Source organism: Gymnoscopelus microlampas (assembly GCF_963454915.1).
Source record: "Gymnoscopelus microlampas genome assembly, chromosome: 6".
NCBI lineage: Eukaryota > Metazoa > Chordata > Actinopteri > Myctophiformes > Myctophidae > Gymnoscopelus > Gymnoscopelus microlampas.
This window is the reverse complement of record NC_139943.1, coordinates 14362489-14384419: the sequence shown is the minus strand read 5'-3', so window position 1 is coordinate 14384419 and position 21931 is coordinate 14362489. Positions and strand designations below refer to the sequence as shown.

Below are 21931 nucleotides of genomic sequence, written 5' to 3'. Positions count from 1 at the left end.
GACATTTTTCCCCATGTGTTATTGTTGTTTTGTATTTTCAATGATGCATGGCTAGCTGTACTAGGCGCTCATCCTTCCATATATGGACTTAACCTCCGGTCTGACGATGGTACCGCCCTTTGTGTTACATTGGCCGTTTTCATTGGGCGACGGGAATGTCAATCACATGACGTTAACCCCGCCCTCTCTCCATGGACAGTCCCGTTCCAAATAACTGTCAACAGTCACGTCTGATCAACAACAGGACTTGAATCACACCAGGTAAAACCACAATGTTGACATTATTTAGTTCATCGCTTGCAAATATGCACAATGCATTAGTTAAAACATATCGTAGTAGTATGCTAGTAATAATATACCTCGTCTACGTCTCGCTTTAGACGGCCATAATATCCGCTATACGACTCGTACTGTACTTTTCAATGCATGTGCGATCCATCCATCCCTAAATCCTGTCCCTTACTCCCTATTTAACAAGGATGCGAGTTCTACGTATGCAATCTGTACACAAACGTTTATTATATTTTACAATCTATCTATCGTACTGTAAAGTAGGCCTACAGTCAGCCTCATCCTCATATGGAAAACAGACTGCTTTTGATTGATCGACTGAGTACTTTATTAACAGTTTACAAAAAAAAGCACAGAAAGTACAGTTCTATACAAAAGGATGCTAAATGGATTAAACCCAAGAAAGCACTATGGCTTGTTTCCATTGGGGTCCTGTGTGCTGGCTTGTGGCCTGTCACTTAAACTGCTTAACATTTAAAGGCAACCCTTAACCTTTTGCAGAGTTGTTGCCTTCTCCGACAGATGCCAGGTCATTTGTAGACCTGGCATCCTATAGTGTGTGTGTGTGTGTATGTGTGTGTGTGTGTATAGTTTCAATGAACAGATTATTTATCTTTTTTGATATTATACTGTTTAGACTGATAATAGGTTCTTGGTTTACCTATGATCCTAGATCAGAGGTCTTCAACAGGGGGTCCGGGACCCCTAGGAGGTCCTCAGAGTTACTACAGGGGGTCCGCCAAATCTTTGTGTGATATGATTTTTCTTTTTACCTTAACCACTTTAACCCTATAGCATCCCTTTTCTGAGGAGAACTTTAGCAAAGAGGTTTGGTGTAGAGGGAAAAAAAGAGCAGACCAAGTAAACAAAAAAAGTATAATCTGAAACACAATGTTATACAATATAGAGGTGGGGGTCCCTGCTTCATCTCTCTCTCAGCTAGGGTGTCCTTGGCCTGAAAACGTTGAAGACCCCTGTCCTAGATGACTATTTCAATGCATTTGAGTTATTACCTCGTGTTTTCCTTGCTTTCGGTAAATCGCTCTGGATTAAGAACATCTGCTAAATGCCTAAATTGTAAGCACACATTACTAAGGTTAAGTCTGTGTTTATTACATGAAGGATGTTTGTTTCTCTTTGTATGACATCAAGGTTATTGCCGCCGCTGGTCCTTCGGATGTCCAAATACAAACTCTTTCTGCTGAGGCATGGCGAGGGGTCATGGAACAAGGAGAACCGCTTCTGCAGCTGGGTGGACCAGAAGCTGAGTGAGGACGGTGTGAAGGAGGCGCAAGCGTGTGGCCATCTCCTGAAGGAGCAGGGCTACGAGTTTGACATTGTGTTCACGTCGCTCCTGAGCCGCTCCACCCAGACGGCATGGCTGGTCCTGGAGGCCATGGGTCAAGAGTGGGTCCCCGTGGTCAAATCCTGGAGGCTGAACGAGCGCCACTACGGCGCCCTGATCGGCCTCAACCGGGCGGAGATGGCCCTCAATCACGGCGAGGAGCAAGTGAAGATATGGCGGAGGAGCTACGACGTCACTCCGCCCCCGATCGACGAGTCCCATCCGTACTTTAAGGAGATCTACGACGACCGCAGGTACGCCACCTGTGACGTGACAAAGGAGAACCTCCCCCGGGCGGAGAGCCTAAAGGAGGTCCTCGACAGACTTCTGCCGTACTGGGATGGCACCGTGGTGCCGGAGATAAAGAGCGGTCGGACGGTGCTCATTTCTGCACATGGCAACAGTTGCAGGGCCCTGCTGAAGTACCTGGAAGGTCTGGTCCTATTGGCTACATTGTTTGAGTTTTATTGGATTGCACAACAGCCTACTTGTAGGGCCTAGGATTCTCAACGATGGTTGTGGGGAACCAGGAACCACTGCTGGTGTTCCTTCTAGACCTGGAACACTATTTGAATGTGGTTCTATACTAGATGGAACATGAAGCATGCAGTTAACCATATGAATCCTAACTTCGCTATTCTGGGGGTGAACATTCGGCAAAACTAGAAGATGTACAAACGCAAAATGCATTGGGTTGCAAACTTATAGATCGGCTATTTTCGGCAAAGAGATTTTGTTTAGGGGGGAAAAAGAGAGACTAAATACAGACCCTGGGACCTGTAATAAAATATATAGGGTTTATACTGTAGTAGGTGGTTAAGCATACTCCGTAGTATGATGGTGTTGCTCGCCAAAAATCTGTTATTTTTGTCAAGTATGCGCTTTAGCTGTCTTGGTCCCTACCGTGGTATTACAGTAATGCATAATGCTACTGTTTCGCTACCAGAAATGGAAAGTTGAACTTCTGCAGAAAGGCCAGTGAGTTTATGTTACTGTACATTCATTGGTGGCTGTGATGAAGTCCAGTCCACATTGACCTTTCAGCAAACTCTGTGGACAGACACCACACGTCACTGTGACTGGACACTCTGAGACTTTATATAGACTGTTACATAACATCATACACAGACAGGATATGCTCTGCTTGAAATGTATTGACAATGGTACACATTTAGTAACATTATGTCATTCTATCTTTCTTTGTCATTTAAAGCTACGATCCGGGATTTATTGTAATGAATAAAACATTATTTTAACCAATCTGTATGGTAGAGGTGGTATGTTAATACAATGTAACTAGCGCATCTGCAGTGGTTGTGGTCTCCCTCCTCTTCCATTGAGAGTTTTACCCTGCTGTCGGGTAGCACACCGACTGGTTGACAATGTCATTAAAGTTATTTGAAGCAGATAGTGCACCGGATTGGACACTAGGTGCACCATCTCCTTTATTGTAGTATGGACATTGTTGCAATTACTTCTCTCCGTGGGAAGAGTGAGACAATGTACAAAAAACATAAGGAGTGTAGCTTAAAGAACAGTTTCTGTTTTTTTCAAGTGTCATTTGAATATACGTATGTATTGGTGCACTCATGATAACTCTCCTTCTTTCAAAAGGTGTATCGGATGCAGAAATCGCCAACGTGACTTTACCCACAGGGATACCAGTGTTGCTTGAGCTGGATGAGAACCTTCGCCCTATTGGGCCCCGGCAGCTATTGGGAGACCAGGAGAAGATTCAGGCGGCTATTAAGAAGGTGGAGGATCAAGGGAAAGCCAAGCCGTCCGCCTGAATGCAGTCAGCTGGCTGTAAGACTTGCAAAAGCCCTTTTCAGATTGCCTATATGCACAGTTTTATGAAAAAAATAACGATAGACTGCTTTAGTTAGATTCACAGGAAAGGTCCAAGTCTTACTGAAATACGCATTTCTTGAGTACCGGTATCTAACTTCCGTATGGTGACGTATTTCCAAATGAAACGGGATAGGCAGGTTTGATTTGAACATTGAAAAGTGGGCGTGTCATAACAAACATGCAGCATTACTGTTAAAAGTTGAAGATTGATTGATGGGTGGATGGATGTCATCCTATTTGTTGAAAATGGTTGGTTCAACGGCCCTACATAAGCACACGTCATAATTTTGTTTTACAGGAAGAAAACATGATTCGATTGTGATATAAGAATGCAAAGAAATAGTTATTTTTGTTGTTGCACATATTGATAAATAGGTGCACAATATGACTGAGGATGTGATCTAAAAGGTTAGCATCTTGACTTTAATTGGCTGAAACATTGGCATTGGCTAGATTGAGGTTGTTGGTACAACTATATAACTAGTCCGACAGTGAAATGAAAGACTCAAGAGCCTGGTACTGTACGTGTCTTAGCACTGTGATCAAATGTGTAGTATGTAAGCATAGAGGAAGTGTTTTAGATTTGATCTGAATTAGGCCCATATATGGAAACCCTAAGTTATCTACAGTGATGTAATAATAGTAACGTGAGGATGATGACTCATCCTATTTACTGTTTGTTGTTACTGAAGGATATTTAAAGCTTAGGTCGCTGTTACATTGATGCACTTTGGGAATATTCCAATGCATTTTCTTAAACATGTGCCTTTAGTATTAATTGGCTAAGAAGTTGAAAGTCAGTTACTTCCTAAAAGGGTTTTTACAAGTAAGGGCACGGTCACACCAAACTATGGCTGCCGGCTGATAAACTCAGGTTGAGCGCGGCCGACTGTTTTTTGCTTCCAGCGCATTCTAAAAAACGGAGTAGCTTGCAGCGCATTCTGCCCCAATAACCAGTGACGCACCTGTCGCTCACTTTCAGGACCCTCCCCGTAGCCTGCAGTTGCTCAATTGCGAGCACCATGTCGCGTCCTGAGTATTGGGGCGGTCTGCCTTGGACTCACCCGATTGGACAGAAGGGGAAAAGCAGCATCTGTCTCGAGCATTTATCTGCTTCTAATAGACATGGCGTATATAACTCATAAACGCAAGGTGTGCGCGACACACGGAAAGATGCACAAGACCATCAAACCATACCATTCCCATTGAAAAGCATTGGCAGAATCCACCCTCATAGGTAGAATGAAAGTGTGGTGTGACCGTGCCCTAAGACTATAAACCAGTCTTTAATGCGTTATTTATTTAAGAATAAAACCATTTTATTAACAAGTCTTACCTCATAGATCTCAATAGCCAGGCTTTTCATTCCAAGAGTGGAGGCTGATTCTGTGCCACAGAAATGCTGTATATATTATGTACTACTGAAACTCCATCCTATATGAGGTTATATTGCTATTATACATGCCCTATTTTGGTGAGCATGGTATTTTGTATGAAAGTAGTGCTCGACCAAATTAATTTGTCACAAAACTGATATTAGGGAGTAAAAAATATCAGATATCAATATATCGGCCGCAGAACAATTTCTAAATTATCTCAAGTATATTCTTCTGCATATTTTTTTTATATTGGTGCGTATGTGACAACATATATGCAGATACCATATATCTGTGATATCCAGTATATATATACCAATGTCTCGGTTGGGTATTTTCCCCATCAAGTAGGCTTAATATTTGTTGAGGTTTCACAATTCACATACCTGCAGGGGGACATGTTTGTTGCATCTGGGGTCATCCCTTTATTCAGTGCAACAATGGTCAATGGATGAGGAAAACAAATTTGAAAATTACCATTTAACAGTCAAGCTAAGAACTATTTAACTTCTATCTTCAGTGAATGAAGATAGATCGCCTCAGTTTTATAGTAAAAGCCTCAAGCTGCGTTACTGTTGCTCATGTACTGTATTGTTAAAGGTAGTGAAATATTTAAATCAAACTAAACGTTTCACACATTATCTTATCTAAGTCTGTTACGTATAATTGTGTTTTAGTATTTTGAGGTGTACTACTTATTGTATCGTATGTTTGTTTATGCAATTACTGTAACTATCCTGTGTGCCATTTGTGTCTTTACCTTGCACTGCCTGTGTGTTGATTTCACTGCCCTGCTCATTTTGTACACTATTCATTTTATGTTACACCCATGGGTATGATGATCAGATATAATCCTGCAGTCAACCTACTGTACTGTACATTATCTTCACTCAGATCTTAACACTTGATCTCACCACTTTGTAGTTTGCATGATGAAATAAAAGGGAAATGAAAATTTCCAACATGTGATGAGACTGTTTCCTATGGTGTTTCGGATTTGTTCTTTGCGGACTCGTACAGATCAATAAGGCATGTTAGAAACTACCGCAATAAAAAAATAATGTGAAATTAATGTGAGGGGACTTTATTTTGGGAAGTTAGGATCGAGCTGAAATTAAGTGATGAACAATTGAGTCTGATTCCTTACCACAGATGGATCATAGGGAGTGGTCCTTCTTTGCTTTACTATTTCAGTAATGTGCCCAAACCAGTGGCCCTATGCCAGGGAAAAACCCATTGGCCGGGTGGAATGTCTCTGAATAAGGGAGCCCAGCATTAATTTACTCTTCCCCTTTCTTTGGCAGTTATGTAATGCATCTTGATGTTTATGGAAATCTGTTGTTTCATTTGGGTGTATTATTTTTATCCCAGTCTAATTAGACAATCCAATATTGAGACATTGTCAAAGCTTTTGTATGCATTTATTTGGATGTTGAATTTAACTGCTGAAAGCAGAGGATAAATGATTTGATGATTTGAAACAAAAACTACTGTAATTTAGCTTTAATAATGTATTACCCAGATGATTATTATACAGTAAAGTGATAAGACTGGGCCACTTTCTAGTATCCCTATTCGAGGGCAATTGGGCAAACATTTGGTAAGAATAGCCAATCTATTAGTTCACAACACATTGTAGCCCGTTGTGAGCTTGTAGATCGGCTATTTTTGGTTAATAAAGATATTTATTAATGCCAAGCGAAAACAGGAGGAGGTCTAGTATAGAGTCCTGGGGGACTACAGTAATGTGGCTAAACTTCTGCTGGGACAGAACTCATCTTTTTCACTTACAGTTTGCTTTTAAAAATCCACCACAGATAACATACATTCGTATCTTTATCACCAAGGGGAAGTGCATGCAACCAGGGCCAACATCCCCACCTGGGCTAACATACAAAGAAAAACTCTTGTTTAAGCAGGTGTGAAATATCCAGCCATGCTTTCACTCGAGACACATTTTCTGGGTGTAATATCAGAACATTATTTGGAAAATTGGAAAAATGGAAGTCATTGCATCTGTCACCAAAGCTGTAGTGTCACTGTCTGTCAGTCAGTCATACAGCATGGTGAGAAAGGACTGCCTCATTTGAGAATATTACTCACAAGATGCAATCAATCATGCAAAGAAATACTATACACATCCAAACAGAAAATGCAAAGAGACATAATGAGAGAAAGACAGATCTCCAATGCACGCATGCACGCACACACGTTCCTAGCCCCATTACATTACGAACCTCTCCCTCAGCTGTACAGCTCCGAGATGAGGTCCCACTGTAGCGGCTACCTGTGTGGCGGCTACCGGTAGAGTGCGTCCAAACGGTCTGTGGATCACCTTTTTTGCCACATCGTATCCAAAAAGTGAAGGTAGTTCCCGAAATCTACAGATGTTTGAGAATTTTGCGGAAAGTAAACCTTTTAGGACGGGTTTGAAAAAAACGTTTAAATCGCTTTTTTAGTCAGTCTGTGTCATGTTTTCCCATTGTAGCCGAATCGGGAGCAGTACTGGCACCTGCCGTAGGGGGTTCTTCCGGGTTGAATGGGAAAACATGGCACAGGCTGACTAGAAAGGCGATTTAGACGTTTTTTTAAAACCCGTTCTAAAAATTTTAATTTCCGCAAAGTCCTCAAACATCTGTAGATTTCGGGGAATACCTTTACTTTTTGGATACAATGTGACAAAAACGGTGATCGACAGACCGTTTGGACGGACTCTACCGCTGCTGGAGCCGCTACAGTGGGAGTGGGACCTCATCATCTCGGAGCTGTAGCGGAGGGAGAGGTTCGTAATGGGGCGTTCCCAATGATAGTATAGTTTGATCTGGTCTGGACTTTAGGCTTTGTCAAATGTCTAATCAAACTTTAATAAAAAATGTAATGAAAATAAACGCATAATCCTAGTTTCAGCAAGTGCACAGATCCAGAACACACTCGCAAACAACAGTGGTGTAAAGTAGGCTAACTCATTACATTTACTTCAGTACAATTTTGAGGTACTTTTACTTTACTTGAGTAGTTTCAATTTTCAATACTTTTACTTCTACTCCACTACATCTCAGAGGCAAATATTGTATATATATTTTATTGTACTTTAGACTCCACAATTATTTGACAGCTTTGTTACTTTGCAGATTTAGATGATTATCACAAAACATACCCATACAATAACCACTTTCAGCCCTATATATATTTCGGCCATTTGAAAATAGCAGATCTTGAATTCCGGACTTACACTTGTAACAGAGTATTTCTACGTTGCGGTATTGATACTTTTACTTAAGTACAAAATGTGAGTACTTTTTCCACCACTGACTGGTGTGAACTAAATATGAGTGAATTTGCAGCCTACAGGACAGGACAGGAGGGGCTCTGCTATGCATGCTTGTGGTGTAACGGTTATAAACCCCTCGACTCCACATGCGCTTTATCTGTTGACTTCACAAGAAGAAGCCAGGTACCTTCTAGTCTGCAGAACTGGTAAGTTTTCATTTAAACACAGCTTTTAATGGTCTGCGTGATAAACTTTTAACATGAGAAGTTAAAGCAGTTCATATTGGATTGTTAAGATGCATATTTACACTGAAAGATATTTCTGCCTTCCAACAAGTTGTTCTTCAGTCTAGCAGCTGCAGATGTCATCGGGCTTTTGGTTATTTTATTTATCAGTTGAGTATGAAGGATAGTGATGAGAGTTGCATGTGTTTGCTTTGCATAGCAACACATCCTGCGATTCATTCCCTCATGCCATTGCCGAAAAATGACGAGAAAGGATACAGTAGTAGGCGTAGCTGATTAAAGAAATAAATGAGAACAATGTTTGAAATTCCCCCATCGTTGTCTTTAGGACTGGGTAAAGTCATTAAGCTCTAGCTGTGAATGATAAGTTTCCATTGATGTTCTAGTAATTAGCTTGATTTGTTTCCCACCATCCCTATCTTGGTCGTTTGATCACTACAGCTCTACACTTTTAAAGCCTATTCTTTAAGCTTTTGCAGGTACATTAGGCACTCAAAAGCCATATAGAAAATTGCTGGTTTATTTTCCATGCACATGGGGTCTAACATATTCCAGACTTTGTGCTATGATGAAGGTGAAGTCAAGTGCAAGTGTCACTTTTTTTCTCTTTCTTTTAATACCATATCTATCTAGCTCTTGATGTTTAAATACAATTTCTGGGGACCCAAGCCCCGTCCTAAATGGTTGGACTTTTTATTTTACTCAATATGATGGTGAAGGCAGAGAACCACAGAGTGGATCTAATTGTGAAAAGGCTTGGCATATTAATGACCACAGTATGGTTTCACAGGGCACACAAAATGCAAGGAAAATGCAGACAAGGTGAGGACAGAACAGCTGGGCAAGCTTTGCAGCAATCCTTGGTTCTCCTTGAAATCATGTGAAAGCCTTAGTTATGACATTATTTATTTCCACATCAGTTTGATTTAGTCTGACCAAAATAAATAAAAGAATACTTGCAACATTACATTACCCATGCAAAGTGAATTTTAATTGTATGTCATGTAATGGATCACATACTTCAGAAAGCACTTGCAATCATCTTGAGTCTGTGAGTCATTTCCTGAAAAGGCAGTCTTGGATTTAGACGATTAACATTTTTCTTTCAGCATGTTTTCATATGGGATACATAGACGGCTAATTGCAAGCCACTGCATCTTACCACCAAGTTGTAGTAGGCCTATTATATGGAGGACACTGGAAGATTTGAAACCTGTATTATATAGCTGTGCATAACAGGGGAAGACAGAAACATGATGCATTCCCCAATCATTAAGCAACGGTAAACTGAAACGCATGGATTTTGTCAATGTGCAAATTATGTTATAAGTGGCTTGCAGATGTTATTCTAGTAACATCAAAATCTAAAATTCCTCTTTTTCCTCTCCGAGAGGCGCAGTGCTTGCATCTGGTCTTACCCAAGGCAGAAGTGAATACTGTAATTTGACTTTACTTTGTGTTTGTCATACATTAAGCAGGCGTCTGGCTGTGGAAAAGCTGTGGGCTTGTGTTGGACATGCCAAGTCAGTCTCCTATTCCTTAGATGGTATTGAAGATAGAGGCTGGGTTGGAGTGTATTAGCATCAGTGCTGCTGATGAACAATGACCACGTCCCATGGGTGACGGGGAATGTGCTTTGGCTGCTTACAGAGGTCTCCTACCACAGCATCCTATCCTCATCCTTGGCATTGGACTCAGACTAAAGTCTAATTCATGCTTTGTTGTACGACACGGTCGTATGGTGAACTGTAAAGTAGCCCTAAAGTCTGTGATCATGATGTGAAACTAGTATGATGACACAGTCAGACAGTGAACTATTGATTAACCCTAAAGTGTGTGGACATGATGTGAAACGACAGTACCACCAGCCTCTCATGGTGCCATAATTAACACGATCTCTCACTACAACTGTATAAAGCGAGACAGCTTACAAATACCAATTTAATGACAGTTCCTCTGAATTACTTGCATGTCCGGTAAGAAAGCTGCAGCAAATTAGTTTCACCCAAACAGAACTTTGCACGGGGAACGATGATTGTTTTATGAGTTGACGGGAAATGTGGTAACTTGTGAAGTGGAGCGTGCACATGCAGAATAGATTTTAAACAGTGCGGGACCCTTGGTGAGTCAAATTCACCAAAGTGAGAAACTGATACAGGCCACAATTTCAGCCACAGGGATTTCAGTCTGCTTGAGCACAAATAGACCTCTGTAATCTGGATGGTGGTTTGGGCTCAATGAGGAGAAGGCTGTCTACTCGGTGGTTATACAGGTGTGACAGTCTAAATGGAGAGGAAATGCTTTTCCACATGAGCAAATTACAGGAGGGTGAGAGGTTAGCGTTAGTGCGCCTGGCATTAATGGACTCATTCATCAGCCATCAGTCTGCCATCCGCCCACTTAGATGTATGGTAGATATACAGTACATCATTGCCTATTGGCTCTAATAGACAGGCAAAGAAAGTTGAACCACTTAAGCCCTATATACTTCGTTGTGCAGCAACTAGTGAAAATAGCAGAGCTACAAGCGCACTACGCGTCACGATGTGACACAATGTGAGCTTGTAGATTTACAACAAATTCTGAACATTCTTTGGAATTTCTTTTCTTTTAATTTTTCCAACCAAAAAAGGGATGCCAGGTTCAAAGTGGTTAATTATTTTTTATTTTTACTGACACACGCCTGCTTTCAACATCTGATATTAGTTGAAATATAGTAGCTGCATGGGGCCCATTCTGTGTGCTGCAGACAGATGTTTTAGGTCAAAATTATGAATACCCCATACAGACATGATTCCATAATCTACCTTTGATTATTGACAGCTATGGTTAATTTCAAACACAGATCTGCCCTCCAGTCTTATTGTCTGCATGCTTTCCAGATGCTTTATGGAAAATTGGTTCAATGTGATCACAATGGAAACAAGTTATTCTTAGATTGCCCGTTTGGATAGCAGCAGGTATTTCCAAGAGCAAAGCACACTTTTGTCCATATGGCCTTGTGCCTCGCCAAGCTGGGACACTACAACCGACATTGGCTGAGTAGTACTTCCTTAAAAGGAGGGGTAGTAGTACAACTCATTTGATGGGCTGTGTACAGGGAGTTGCACAGTAGGACCCCACTTGAAGAGGATTTTTTTTTATTGTCACTGTCTCAATATATCTGATAATTTGGTCACTTTCTGACCAGTTTTAACCACTTTCACCCTAGTATCCCTATTTTGGACCTGGTAAAAATGTTCGATACTTTTTCAATAGCAGGTCAACAAGCTCTTGTGAGCTTGTAAATCGGTATTTAGGAAAAAAAAAAAAAAAAAAAAAAAAATGTTATTTTATTTTTTAAGTAGTGGATAAAGTTACATAAACGTTACGCAAGTTGGTCATCACAGATCAAATCCAAAATGATGGATGGAGTTGTGGCATTTGCTGACCAAAAAACAAGCCGGGTGCTGAAGTACTCCTCAGCAAACACAGGAAGATAAGATCACACAAGATGTTGACACTAGACGAACAGGATTTCCCTGCAAGTGCATTGTGCCCAGACCTTTACAGTATTGGTAGTAGATACTATGCTGTGACTGTCAACCACAGACACACACTCTTGTTCAAATGTACTGTACACAAACTCCGCTGTGCTATGTTATGTTGTGGCTTGCACACCGGTTGGAATCTGTGTTCTGGTCAAGGAGTTTTTCATATGTGACCATGTTTGGTCATGTGGAAAGCAGCTGGGCCTTCTTGATTGATTGCAAACGCCTTTTTGACGTCTGTTTATCTATAAGTGCGTGGAGGCCTTTTCTTTATCATTTAATGAGTGCTGTGTCTGATTTGGGGACATGTACCCAATGCCCTGTACATGTGAGCTCTCGGAGGAGAAACATTCACATACATTTTATGCGTTTGGCTTTCAAGTCACATAATTTAGTGCAACAGTTGAATAATTAATAATAATAATTTTAATTCCTGTATTTCCTACTTTGCATGTAACAAAAAGTAAGGAGTGCATTTGTGACTGTGACCCCTTAGACATAATATCGTTCTTATATTCTGATTGTGTATGCTGGAAATGCTGAGTAAGGTTATGTTTTCGACCCTGTCTTTCTGTTTCTGTGAGAATTGGGAGCTGATCTCGGACACTACCAGACCAATCAGCGCCAAATTTCGCATGCAGGGTGCCAGTAGGGCAAGGAGGTCACTCCACCCCCTATTTTTCAAATCGGCCTCATGGTGGTGCGATACCAGCCTGCATTACGTTTAGGCCTACAACTATTGAACCGTAGATCGTAGAATCAAGTACAATCATGTTATAGGAGCCTATTTTACCAAAAAAATAATAATTCATGAACTGGTCCGATTGACCCCAAATTTGAATCACTTAATGAAGGGCCTCTATACAACCCATATCGGCGCCACAAATGTGACAAATGTCACTGTTTGTTGCAGAAATATGATTCTTTATTTATTTCGATCTTCACCTAGATAGATGAATCTCCATGAATACAATACTCCATGAATACAAGCCTTCATGGAATGTGTAATTGATAGAAAATAAGTCATGTTTTGGGTGAACTACTCCTTAAATCTAAACATAATTTCAACTGCCTCCACATCCTGCCCTGGACATTTCCTGATGTGATTTGAATGCAAATCTTGCATTAGAAAAGGCCTTCAAAAGAACACAAGACTTCATCCAGCTGGTCATTACAAAGCCAGACATCATACAAAATAACATATAGCTTGTACACACCATTCTGGAATGGGCGAATTCACAAGGGAGAACTAAGTGTTGAAACTGTTATGGGCTTTTATTGGAAGTCTTTAAACTTCTATTGCACACTGTGGTACATTATTATCTCGTAACATTTATTAGAACCTGCAGAGGGCCACTTGAGCAATTCTTTGGCCAAGTCCGTAAGCAACAAAGGCTCTTTTCAGTTCTTTTTTTATGGACTATATTGGCACTGGTCACTTGTCTGACAAGTTAAAACAACAACTAAGTTAGGTAAATATAATTGACAGTTGATGAAGGGAATGATTCATAAAGCTATTCCAGGAACTAGACAAATATATTCTAGGTTGCTCTAGAATACATTTGTCTAGTTCACCTTTTATAGATTATAGGGTTCTTGACATGAAAACACTATAAACACATAAATGTCCAATAACTCTGCATGCGCTCTCTGCACTGCGTGCGTCCCCTGCCCTGCATGCAGCCATGCACCAACCCACTCAACTTCCAGGAAGCTTTCTCTTGCGGCTTTGCAGCTGTGGCGACTGGCGAGCACTTTATTATTGCTGTTGAATGTCCTCCTAATGTCATTTTCATGTTACGGTAACTGAAGAGTCCTTGGTAAATACATTAAATTTAGAGCAGGTAGGATGTCGGCAGTTTGAGAACATATGTTTTTATTATCTACTTAGTTCCAGTTGATTTTGGCTGATGATGATGGCATGTCCCAATGTAACATAATGTCCTTCCAAACTGCAGGACTTTCCTCTCCTCGTGCTGAGGCATTTATGCTAGAGATGTACCGATACTAGTTTTTCCTTCCCAATACCGTTTCCGATCGGAATCGGTCGATACTGAGTACCGATACAATACCAGTGTGTAATTTTAGAATAATCCAGGACAGCGGTTCTCAAAGTGGGGTCCAGGGACCCTCAGTGTTCCTTGAGGGGGTTCCAAATGGACCCTTACAGGGTCTGTAACTCTTACGGGTCCATTTGGTTCCATTTGTACACTCAGTTCAGTTAGAATTCCATTGATAATTGTGCAGCTACAAGTTAGTAAACTAGGCTAATAATGTAAATGGTACAGTAAGAGTAGAAAAGTCATGCAACATCAACTGAAACATTCAAAATATTACTGTAAATGAAATATCACCATGTGATAAATTACGTGGCATCAGAAATTGGAATGGGATAGACTGGCATACTCGCCAATACCGATACCATATTTGAGGAAGTATCGGCAGCTTTTCAGATACTGGCATCGGTATTGGAACAAATGTAATTTATACTTGTCGTATGACGAAAATAGGAGATAAATCACAACGTATTGCTTAGCTATGGGGGTATTACGGTCTTGTGTTTGTTTGTATTCATTGTAATGCTGAAATCCATAACTTCTTTTAGTGAACAAAATGTTATTTTCACCAATCTGTAGAGAATGTTAATACAATATAACTAACACAACTGCGGTGGTTGGAGGTGGAGACATTTAGATCCTGTGGTAGGGTAGATCCACTAGTGGTTGACAAGAGCTATTGCATTAAATTCAAAGGGGAAAATCTTGCCTTTCTAAACCAGCTCAGTGCTCAAGCTGGGGACCCGGGTTCTAATCTTGTGTAGGACAAGAAAATAACAGATTTAATTTGCAGCTTTAACTATGAGGATGCCATACGGAGGAAGGTGAGACCAAGAGACTAGTCTTAAAACTTAAAGGTCACCGTTTTGATCCCCGTGACGAATAATTGTGTGTCCATCAATAGCTGTTTGTGTTGTCAAAGTCTCCATGAGCAAGAAACGGAACCCCATGTCTCTGTAATGCAGTTTTGAATATCCTCAAAACACTGCAGACCAGCAACAAACCAAATCGTTTCCGACAATGGACTGATTGTAAGTTCTTGTTTGAATATTCATGAGCATGCAGTGCCTGGTGAGTGTGGTTGGAGTTTGCAAATGGTCAGCCAGTGATGAATGTCCAGTGGCATGAGAACAGACTGACCAGGGTGAAGTGCTGAGCGATGTAGGGGGGGGGGGGGCTGAGGGGAAGAGAGAATAAGAGAAAACAGTAAAGATAGCAGAGAAAGAGAGAGAGAGGAGAGAGAGAGAGAGAGAGAGAGAGAGAGAGAGAGAGAGAGAGAGAGAGAGAGAGAGAGGAGAGAATGGGTCCCGTGCCAGCTTGCTATCCTGTGAGTTTGAACAGCCAGGCCACAGAGGGGAGTTGCTAGGGCGACATGCCCAGAGAGTCAAATCAGTTACAGATGTATCATTTAGAATCTGTGCTGGCCGCCTGTCATTCGTGAAATGATTTGTGTATTTGACTATACCTTATGACAGGAAGACGGGGTACTACAACAGTAAGGAGGGGGGTTGGGGGGGGGGGGCGGGACAGGGGGGATGCTGAAGCAAGCTCTCCATGCATAAATGAGCAGATTAGGAGTATCTTTTACGGTTTACGTAAAGTGAGCTTTTTGGGGGGGTTTGTTTCCCTGTTCAAGGTAGGGAGACGCATACAACCCTGTTTGGTCAAAATTAGAAGGAGAATTCCACAGGGTAATGGGGGTCGCTTTGTAGAAAGCACACAGCAAAATCGGCATTTCACAGTTTATTGCGGTGCAGAGGGTAATATGATCATCATCATTGTGCTGTGAGCCTGTGAAGTCTTCCACTTATCCGGCTGACTCCATAGAGATGTGTTTTTGCTGTTTTATTATGTTATGAGATAGGAGGTGTTATTGTGCCAGGGAATAGGAGGTGTGAGAGGAGGGATAGATGATGCCAGGCCACACACACCGTTGCTCAAAACATCACCTGCTCCATGATGAATGGATACATGTTATCCATTCTGTAACATGATACGTGTGTGTGTGTGTGTGTGTGTGTGTGTGTGTGTGTGTGTGTGTGTGTGTGTGTGTGTGTGTGTGTGTGTGTGTGTGTGTGTGTGTGTGTGTGTGTGTGTGTGTGTGAGAGAGTGTGTGTGTGTGTGTGTGTGTGTGTGTGTGTCTGTGTGTGTGTGTGGCTAGGCGGGTGCATTGGGGCATGCGTGCGCGTCTGTGTGTATATGGGTGCTGCTGTAGTATGTGTGCAGTCAGAGACACATGTTAAGGCGGAGGGGTGTCAGGGAAAAGGGTGCATGTGTGTGTGTGTGTGTGTGTGTGTGTGTGTGTGTGTGTGTGTGTGTGTGTGTGTGTGTGTGTGTGTGTGTGAGAGAGCGTGTGCGTGTGCGCGTGCGCGTGTGTGTGAGTGTGTGCGTGTGCATGTGTGTGGCAGTTGCCTCCGGCAGCCAAAGTAGGAGTTTTCGAGTCCCGCACATGTGGAGCCTCATTGGCTTTCTGGACCGGAGCCAACCCAAACAGGACTGGAGCAGCACTCTGACATGTCTGTGAGCTGTTAGCCTGCAGGTCAGCCTTTGTCTGCAGCTCCATAACATCCACACTGCCCCAACCTCCAGGCTCCCAAACACAAACCAGCTTTTGTCACACCCCAGACCCTTAATTGGTCCCATATAAGAACAGCTGTATGGGAATGATGGATAGCAGTGTGTCACACATGTCTGACGAGGACTGGGGTCAGAAAAAGCAGCAGTGAATCGAACAGAAATGCATAGTCATTTGAATTATGGGAGGTTATGACTATAAATAATGATGATGAAGATGATATTTAAGATATTACTGACACTATGAGCGTTGGAAATGGTTAGGCTTAGACTATGAGCATGTTCAGTGGCAGGGCACAAGGTGCCCTTGATTGGATAGTTGACTGATGTTGTCTCTACATGCAGGGTAGGGAAGGGGGGGGGGGCACATAGCTGGAATGCCTCCACCGCTGAGAGGGACACTTTGTGTGATGATGGAGGAGGCAAGGCAAGGAGGCAGGGGTTGATTTGAGTCAAGGAGCACACATGCTAGCAAGGGAGGGAGAGATTGTACTTCGTTGTGTATGTACAATGGTAACTCTGGCTGGCCATCTGCACCTGTGAGCCCCTGGATTCCTGACCTTGTCAACCTGTAGACTGACATCTGACAAGCATCTTGGCAGAGTCCAGCGATAACATTCTTTACTCACATCTCTACAGCTGGAAAGTGAGGCACAGTTAATAAAAAAACACGTGTCTAATAAATCAGAGTGTAAATTACTCTGATTTAACTCAGAGTTGAATTGACACAATAATGAATAATCTGAATGTTGCTGTGTACTGATTTGTGACTTTTGAAAGAGAACTTGTTCATTAGTGTAAACTCTGAGGCGGATGTTGACAGCTGACAAAGATTTGACAAAGCTGTTATAACATTATGTCTTGATAGATTTGTTTGTGATATGAAGCCAGAAACACATTATAAACATACCTGGATGTTATTAACTTTTTTTAGATAATTTAACCTGCCAAAGTTGAAAAATAGCCAGGCCAGACCCCTCGCTGTCTCTGGCAGTCATTCTAACCTCTCATTCTTAGGCTCTAATGTACATATCATTATGGTTTAGACCTCGGAAATAACCACCTACTTCAAACAACTTGGATTTAGTATTGTTTTTTTTTTATAAATGTTGTCCAAAAATACTGCCTTGTAATAAATCTCAAAGTTTTTTTTTTCATGGGAATTGAATGTGCATAAGAGTGTCCAGGATGTTTTATGTGTACTTGTCTCGTAATGCCCGTGCTTGACATTTTAAAGTAGAAAAAGATCCCTTCTGGCCCATGGTGTTTTCAAGTCTCTGTGACTTTATATGGTATTGGTCATTGTGAAACTCTAAACCATCATACACTCGAGTCCCATTATCGGCCAGTGTTCAGCACTGGTGGGCTGCTCTTCAGATCTCGCAGATAAAAGGAAGGGGAGATGATGAAGCCTGCCACTTATAATACTGTATACTGTTGTGTACATGCTACACTACCTCATATGGTCAGTGTAAACAGAACCGGGCTCTGTGCTGGTCTGCCTTTGCACTGACTGAAATGTCAATGTTAGGGCCATTTTATGGAGTCGTGAGTTGAGCGGCTGCTCGCCCCTTCTTTGCTTTTAGAGTGTTGACAGTTTAGTGGCGCGGCTCTGATGTCAGCCCTCTGTGCAAAAAAACAAAACGTTTGCAGTCGTGCAGCCTTGTTATCAAGAGGACAGAAATCTCTCAATGCGAGTAAAACAATGAAATGGAATATGATGGGTTAGAAAAACATGACTCAGTCTCCTACAGTGTTTGTGTGAGTGAGTGAGTGAGTGCGTGCGTGCGTGCGTGCGTGCGTTTGGTTGTCTGTGTGTGAAAGGGAGCGAGAGAGATAAAGATTTGCAGCGAGTATGAATGTTTGTGTGTGTCAGAGACATGGGAGAGAGTGGGGAGAAAGCGATGGAAAAGCTCATTCCTGAATGCCAGTGCATCCCAGACAGAATGTGGCTTTCATCAGAATTCCAGATCCCGTACTCAGTCGGATTCCTTCGTCGTGTGCTGGGATGCTGAATGTTTTCCTTCACCACTGTCTACTCTATAGCCTCATCTGCATTACATGAACGAGACCACCCACACAAAACGCTTCAGCTTGGCCAATATTTGGTGTATCAACGTGACCCATCCCCTACCATTAGCGGGGGGCTGAGAAGGATAGTGACATGCTCTAGTAAAATAGGGAAGAGGTCTCACTACAGAGACAGAATAGAGAGGAATGTTCCCAGTGGAAGTCATCGTGCTCTGCTGACGTTGCTACTCTACAGCATGTGAGTACTGCTTAAAGGAATACTTCATCCCAAAATGGCCTTTTCCCCCTATCAATCACTTACCCTGTGATGCGTTGAATTCATGGATTGAAAATGTGTCATGAATTGAAGTAAATAGGGGTCCAATATTAACAACTGCAAAGTGCAAAGCTACGAACAAACTGGAAACCTATTGCAAACGGCAAACTTACCAACTCTCGAACCCCAGCATGCCAAGAATAGCAGAGATATACAAGCTCAAAGTACAGTTGTAACTCAGGTCCATTTTAATGATGCGAAGCCTGCAGAGCTACTGTAGTTCAGGGCAGGCCGACATCTCGAGGTAGCGTGCCAACGCTGATCAGGTGACCGTGATCAGTCACATGCACTCTTCACCATAGACATGTAAAGGTAGACGCCTCCTTCGGCTCTGAGGCATTCGTATCTGGGGCGCCATTTTAGAGGAGGCAAGCTTCCGTTTGTGTCACAGAAGGGGGCGTTCGGTAGGCCAATCAGAGGCAGGTGGGGGCGGGTCTTTTCGTAAGAGGCAGCCGCGCAGCAAAAGTCAGTTAGACGTGCTGTGATTGGCCAGTAGTCAACGCGCTGTGATTGGCCAGTGGTGAACGCGCTGTGATTGGCCAGTAGTCACTTTGAATGGTAGCTTGCCTCCTCTAAAATGGCGCCCGTGATACAGGCCGCTCCAACGAACTGCAGAGGCCAATGAGGTATCTAGGTTTCTATATCTATGCTCTTCACCTGATCAGGGCGGGCTATAAACCTCCCTGCCTACCTGATCATTACTTGCTTTGCCTCCTCGCTTTACTCACTGTACTGCTCTGCTGCTGCTGCCTCTCTGCTGTCCATTACCTCTGCTGTCTGCTGCTGCCTCTCTGCTGTTTTGCAATCCCATCGCCTCCCCAGCAACCACCTGTGGGCTCTGTTTCTACATTCTCCTTTGGGGTCTTAATTCATTCCCTGCTATTTCTATTTGGCACATCACTTTTCATTTTAAAATTGTCATGCTTACAGGGAATAGAATAAAAAGAATAAAAAGATTTCATTCAATCCTGACTGAACTAAGAATAGAGAGTTCAAGTGGTACAGTAAGTGTTATGTATCCAGTCATATGCTCAATACTTTTTAAAACAATACAAATTTTCGCTCACACGTTACCATTGTTTAAAACACTTCTGAGATAAAACAGTTTCACGCACGAATGAGGAGCGCACCAAGGCGAGTATGTGCACCCACAGGCGCGCTCCTCATTCATGCATGACACTGTTTACAGCATCATCTGAAACACATCATCTGAAATAATAATCCTCTGAAATAGGAACAGAGCATCGGGTATAAAATCACAGTGTCATCACAGTTAGTCAATCACAGTTAGTCAGTCCTCCTCGTGTCAAGCATGACAAAGTGTGCATGTGAATTCTGTAATGCATTACAGATAGTCAATCAGTCAGTCAGTCAGTCAGTCCGTCAGTCATTGTCTTGTCATCTACAATGTTCAGGAATGCATAATATGTAAGCTGAGGCTGTAAATAAAAATAACACACTGGCGCTTATGATTTATGTTCATTAGATTTGAAAAGCAAATTTTCCCCATCTTCTCTATGCGAACTAAAACACAGCCGGTAAAAATCTGGATAATTTTCATGGGCGTGCAGTCGGTCAAACTTCCACACAACTTGAAAAGAATAATTTTTCCAGTCATCACTGTCATCAGAATCGTTTGCTAAGGAATGGGAACTCATTTTTGAATCCTGTGTATTTTTTCCTCAGAAATCCGAGGACTGAACACAATATTACACCAGTCAATCACCACTGACAGCATATTCTCTGAACATTTTAGCCAATGCATCTCAGTCCAGCATATTCTCTATCAGCTAGTGAAAGGAGTTAGTGTCTTGGCCCAGGGTTTTATGATCTTATAACTAACTGGGATTCTGTAAATTACCCCCTGCCCATACAAACTTATAGAGATTTATTATTACTGTACTGGAGGCATTTGGCTACAGATTGATTGCTGCAGATTTAGATTGGATAGTGGATTATATACTTTGGCAGCGACATTCTAGAATTTTCCTTTTATCTATAATACGGTATCTGTAATGCATTTCACATGCATGCACACTTTTTCATGCTTGACAGTAGGAGGATACAATGTCATAGAGCCTCAACTGAAACTACAAAATAGTAAGACATGGAAAGGGAATATTCATTTATTTTATTTTTAAGCAGTGTGTCTTTTGTTATACTATATATTACGTAACCGATAATTATATACCTGTCCACTCTTAAAGTGAAACCTCCCAATTTTTAGTACATTACTTCTATATCTTTGCTGTCGGGCAGAAACACATATTTCATATTTTTATGTTTTTTTTCATAAATCAATGGCATAGTTTATGCCAAATTTGGCAAATGACAGTGTTGCGCAAAAGTAGCAAAAAAAGCTGATCTAGCTCAGCTCAGCTCAGCTCTACAAGTTAGTTAGTAGAAATGTTTGTTATGAAATGTATTTGCTCTTCTGAAAATGTTTGAAACTAGCTTAAAATATTTGCCTACTGTATAATAACATGCCTAGGGATACCAGGTTGAAAGTGGTTAAGTCTGTCTGTGAGTTTTATAAATATTTTTACCAATGAAAAGTATCAACAAGAGCTTGTGAGACCTGGCGATTAGTTAAGTTATGCAGTACTTTATTGTCACCTTGGGGAAATTTGTCATCTGCATTTGACCCATCCTCACTAGCAGTGAGCAGCCACAGTGTAGTGCCAAGGGACCAACTCCAGTTGCATGCCAGTACAGTACATTGTTCAGGGGCAATGGCAGGAGTATGTAGCTACAGTAGCATGCAGGTCTTTTGGTGTGGGAGGAAACCGGAGTACCCGGAGGAAGCCCAACGCAAACACGGGGAGAACATACAAACTCCACGTATAAAAGCCCCCTGTCGGGGTATGAACCCCTTCTTGCTGTGAGGCAACAGTCCTAACCACTACACCACCGTGTCGACTTAGGTAAAGGTCAAAACTGACTTAAATCTTCACCTCCTTGATTTCCAGCCTGGGATATTGGATGCTGGTTTTAGACGGTGGGGGTAATGGAGGCATTAGTAGGCTGAAGGACTTATTTTCTGG

At 41.9% G+C, this 21931-nt stretch overlaps 2 protein-coding genes across 2 annotated transcripts in view; both read left to right on the top strand.

Moving 5' to 3' along the window:
• Positions 1-186: 186 nt before the first annotated feature.
• bpgm (2,3-bisphosphoglycerate mutase) lies at positions 187-5817 on the top strand. Its single transcript, XM_084059765.1, has 3 exons — positions 187-261; positions 1444-2069; positions 3251-5817. The coding sequence occupies exons 2-3, from the start codon at positions 1469-1471 to the stop codon at positions 3424-3426; spliced, it is 777 nt and encodes a 258-aa protein (XP_083915891.1). The 5' UTR covers positions 187-261; positions 1444-1468; the 3' UTR covers positions 3427-5817.
• Positions 5818-8224: 2407 nt separating this feature from the next.
• The window catches only part of cald1b (caldesmon 1b), a 51337-nt gene continuing 37630 nt past the window's right edge, over positions 8225-21931 (top strand). The window contains exon 1 of the mRNA XM_084060165.1: positions 8225-8340. The gene's annotated coding sequence lies outside the window, so the exon portion shown is untranslated. The remainder of the gene's footprint in view (positions 8341-21931) is intronic.

Coding starts and splice junctions, on each gene's coding strand:
- bpgm (XM_084059765.1), top strand. CDS start 1,469: ATGTCCAAATACAAACTCTTTCTGCTGAGGCATGGCGAGGGGTCATGG. Junction 2,070..3,250: donor CCTGCTGAAGTACCTGGAAG/GTCTGGTCCTAT, acceptor TTCTTTCAAAAG/GTGTATCGGATGCAGAAATC.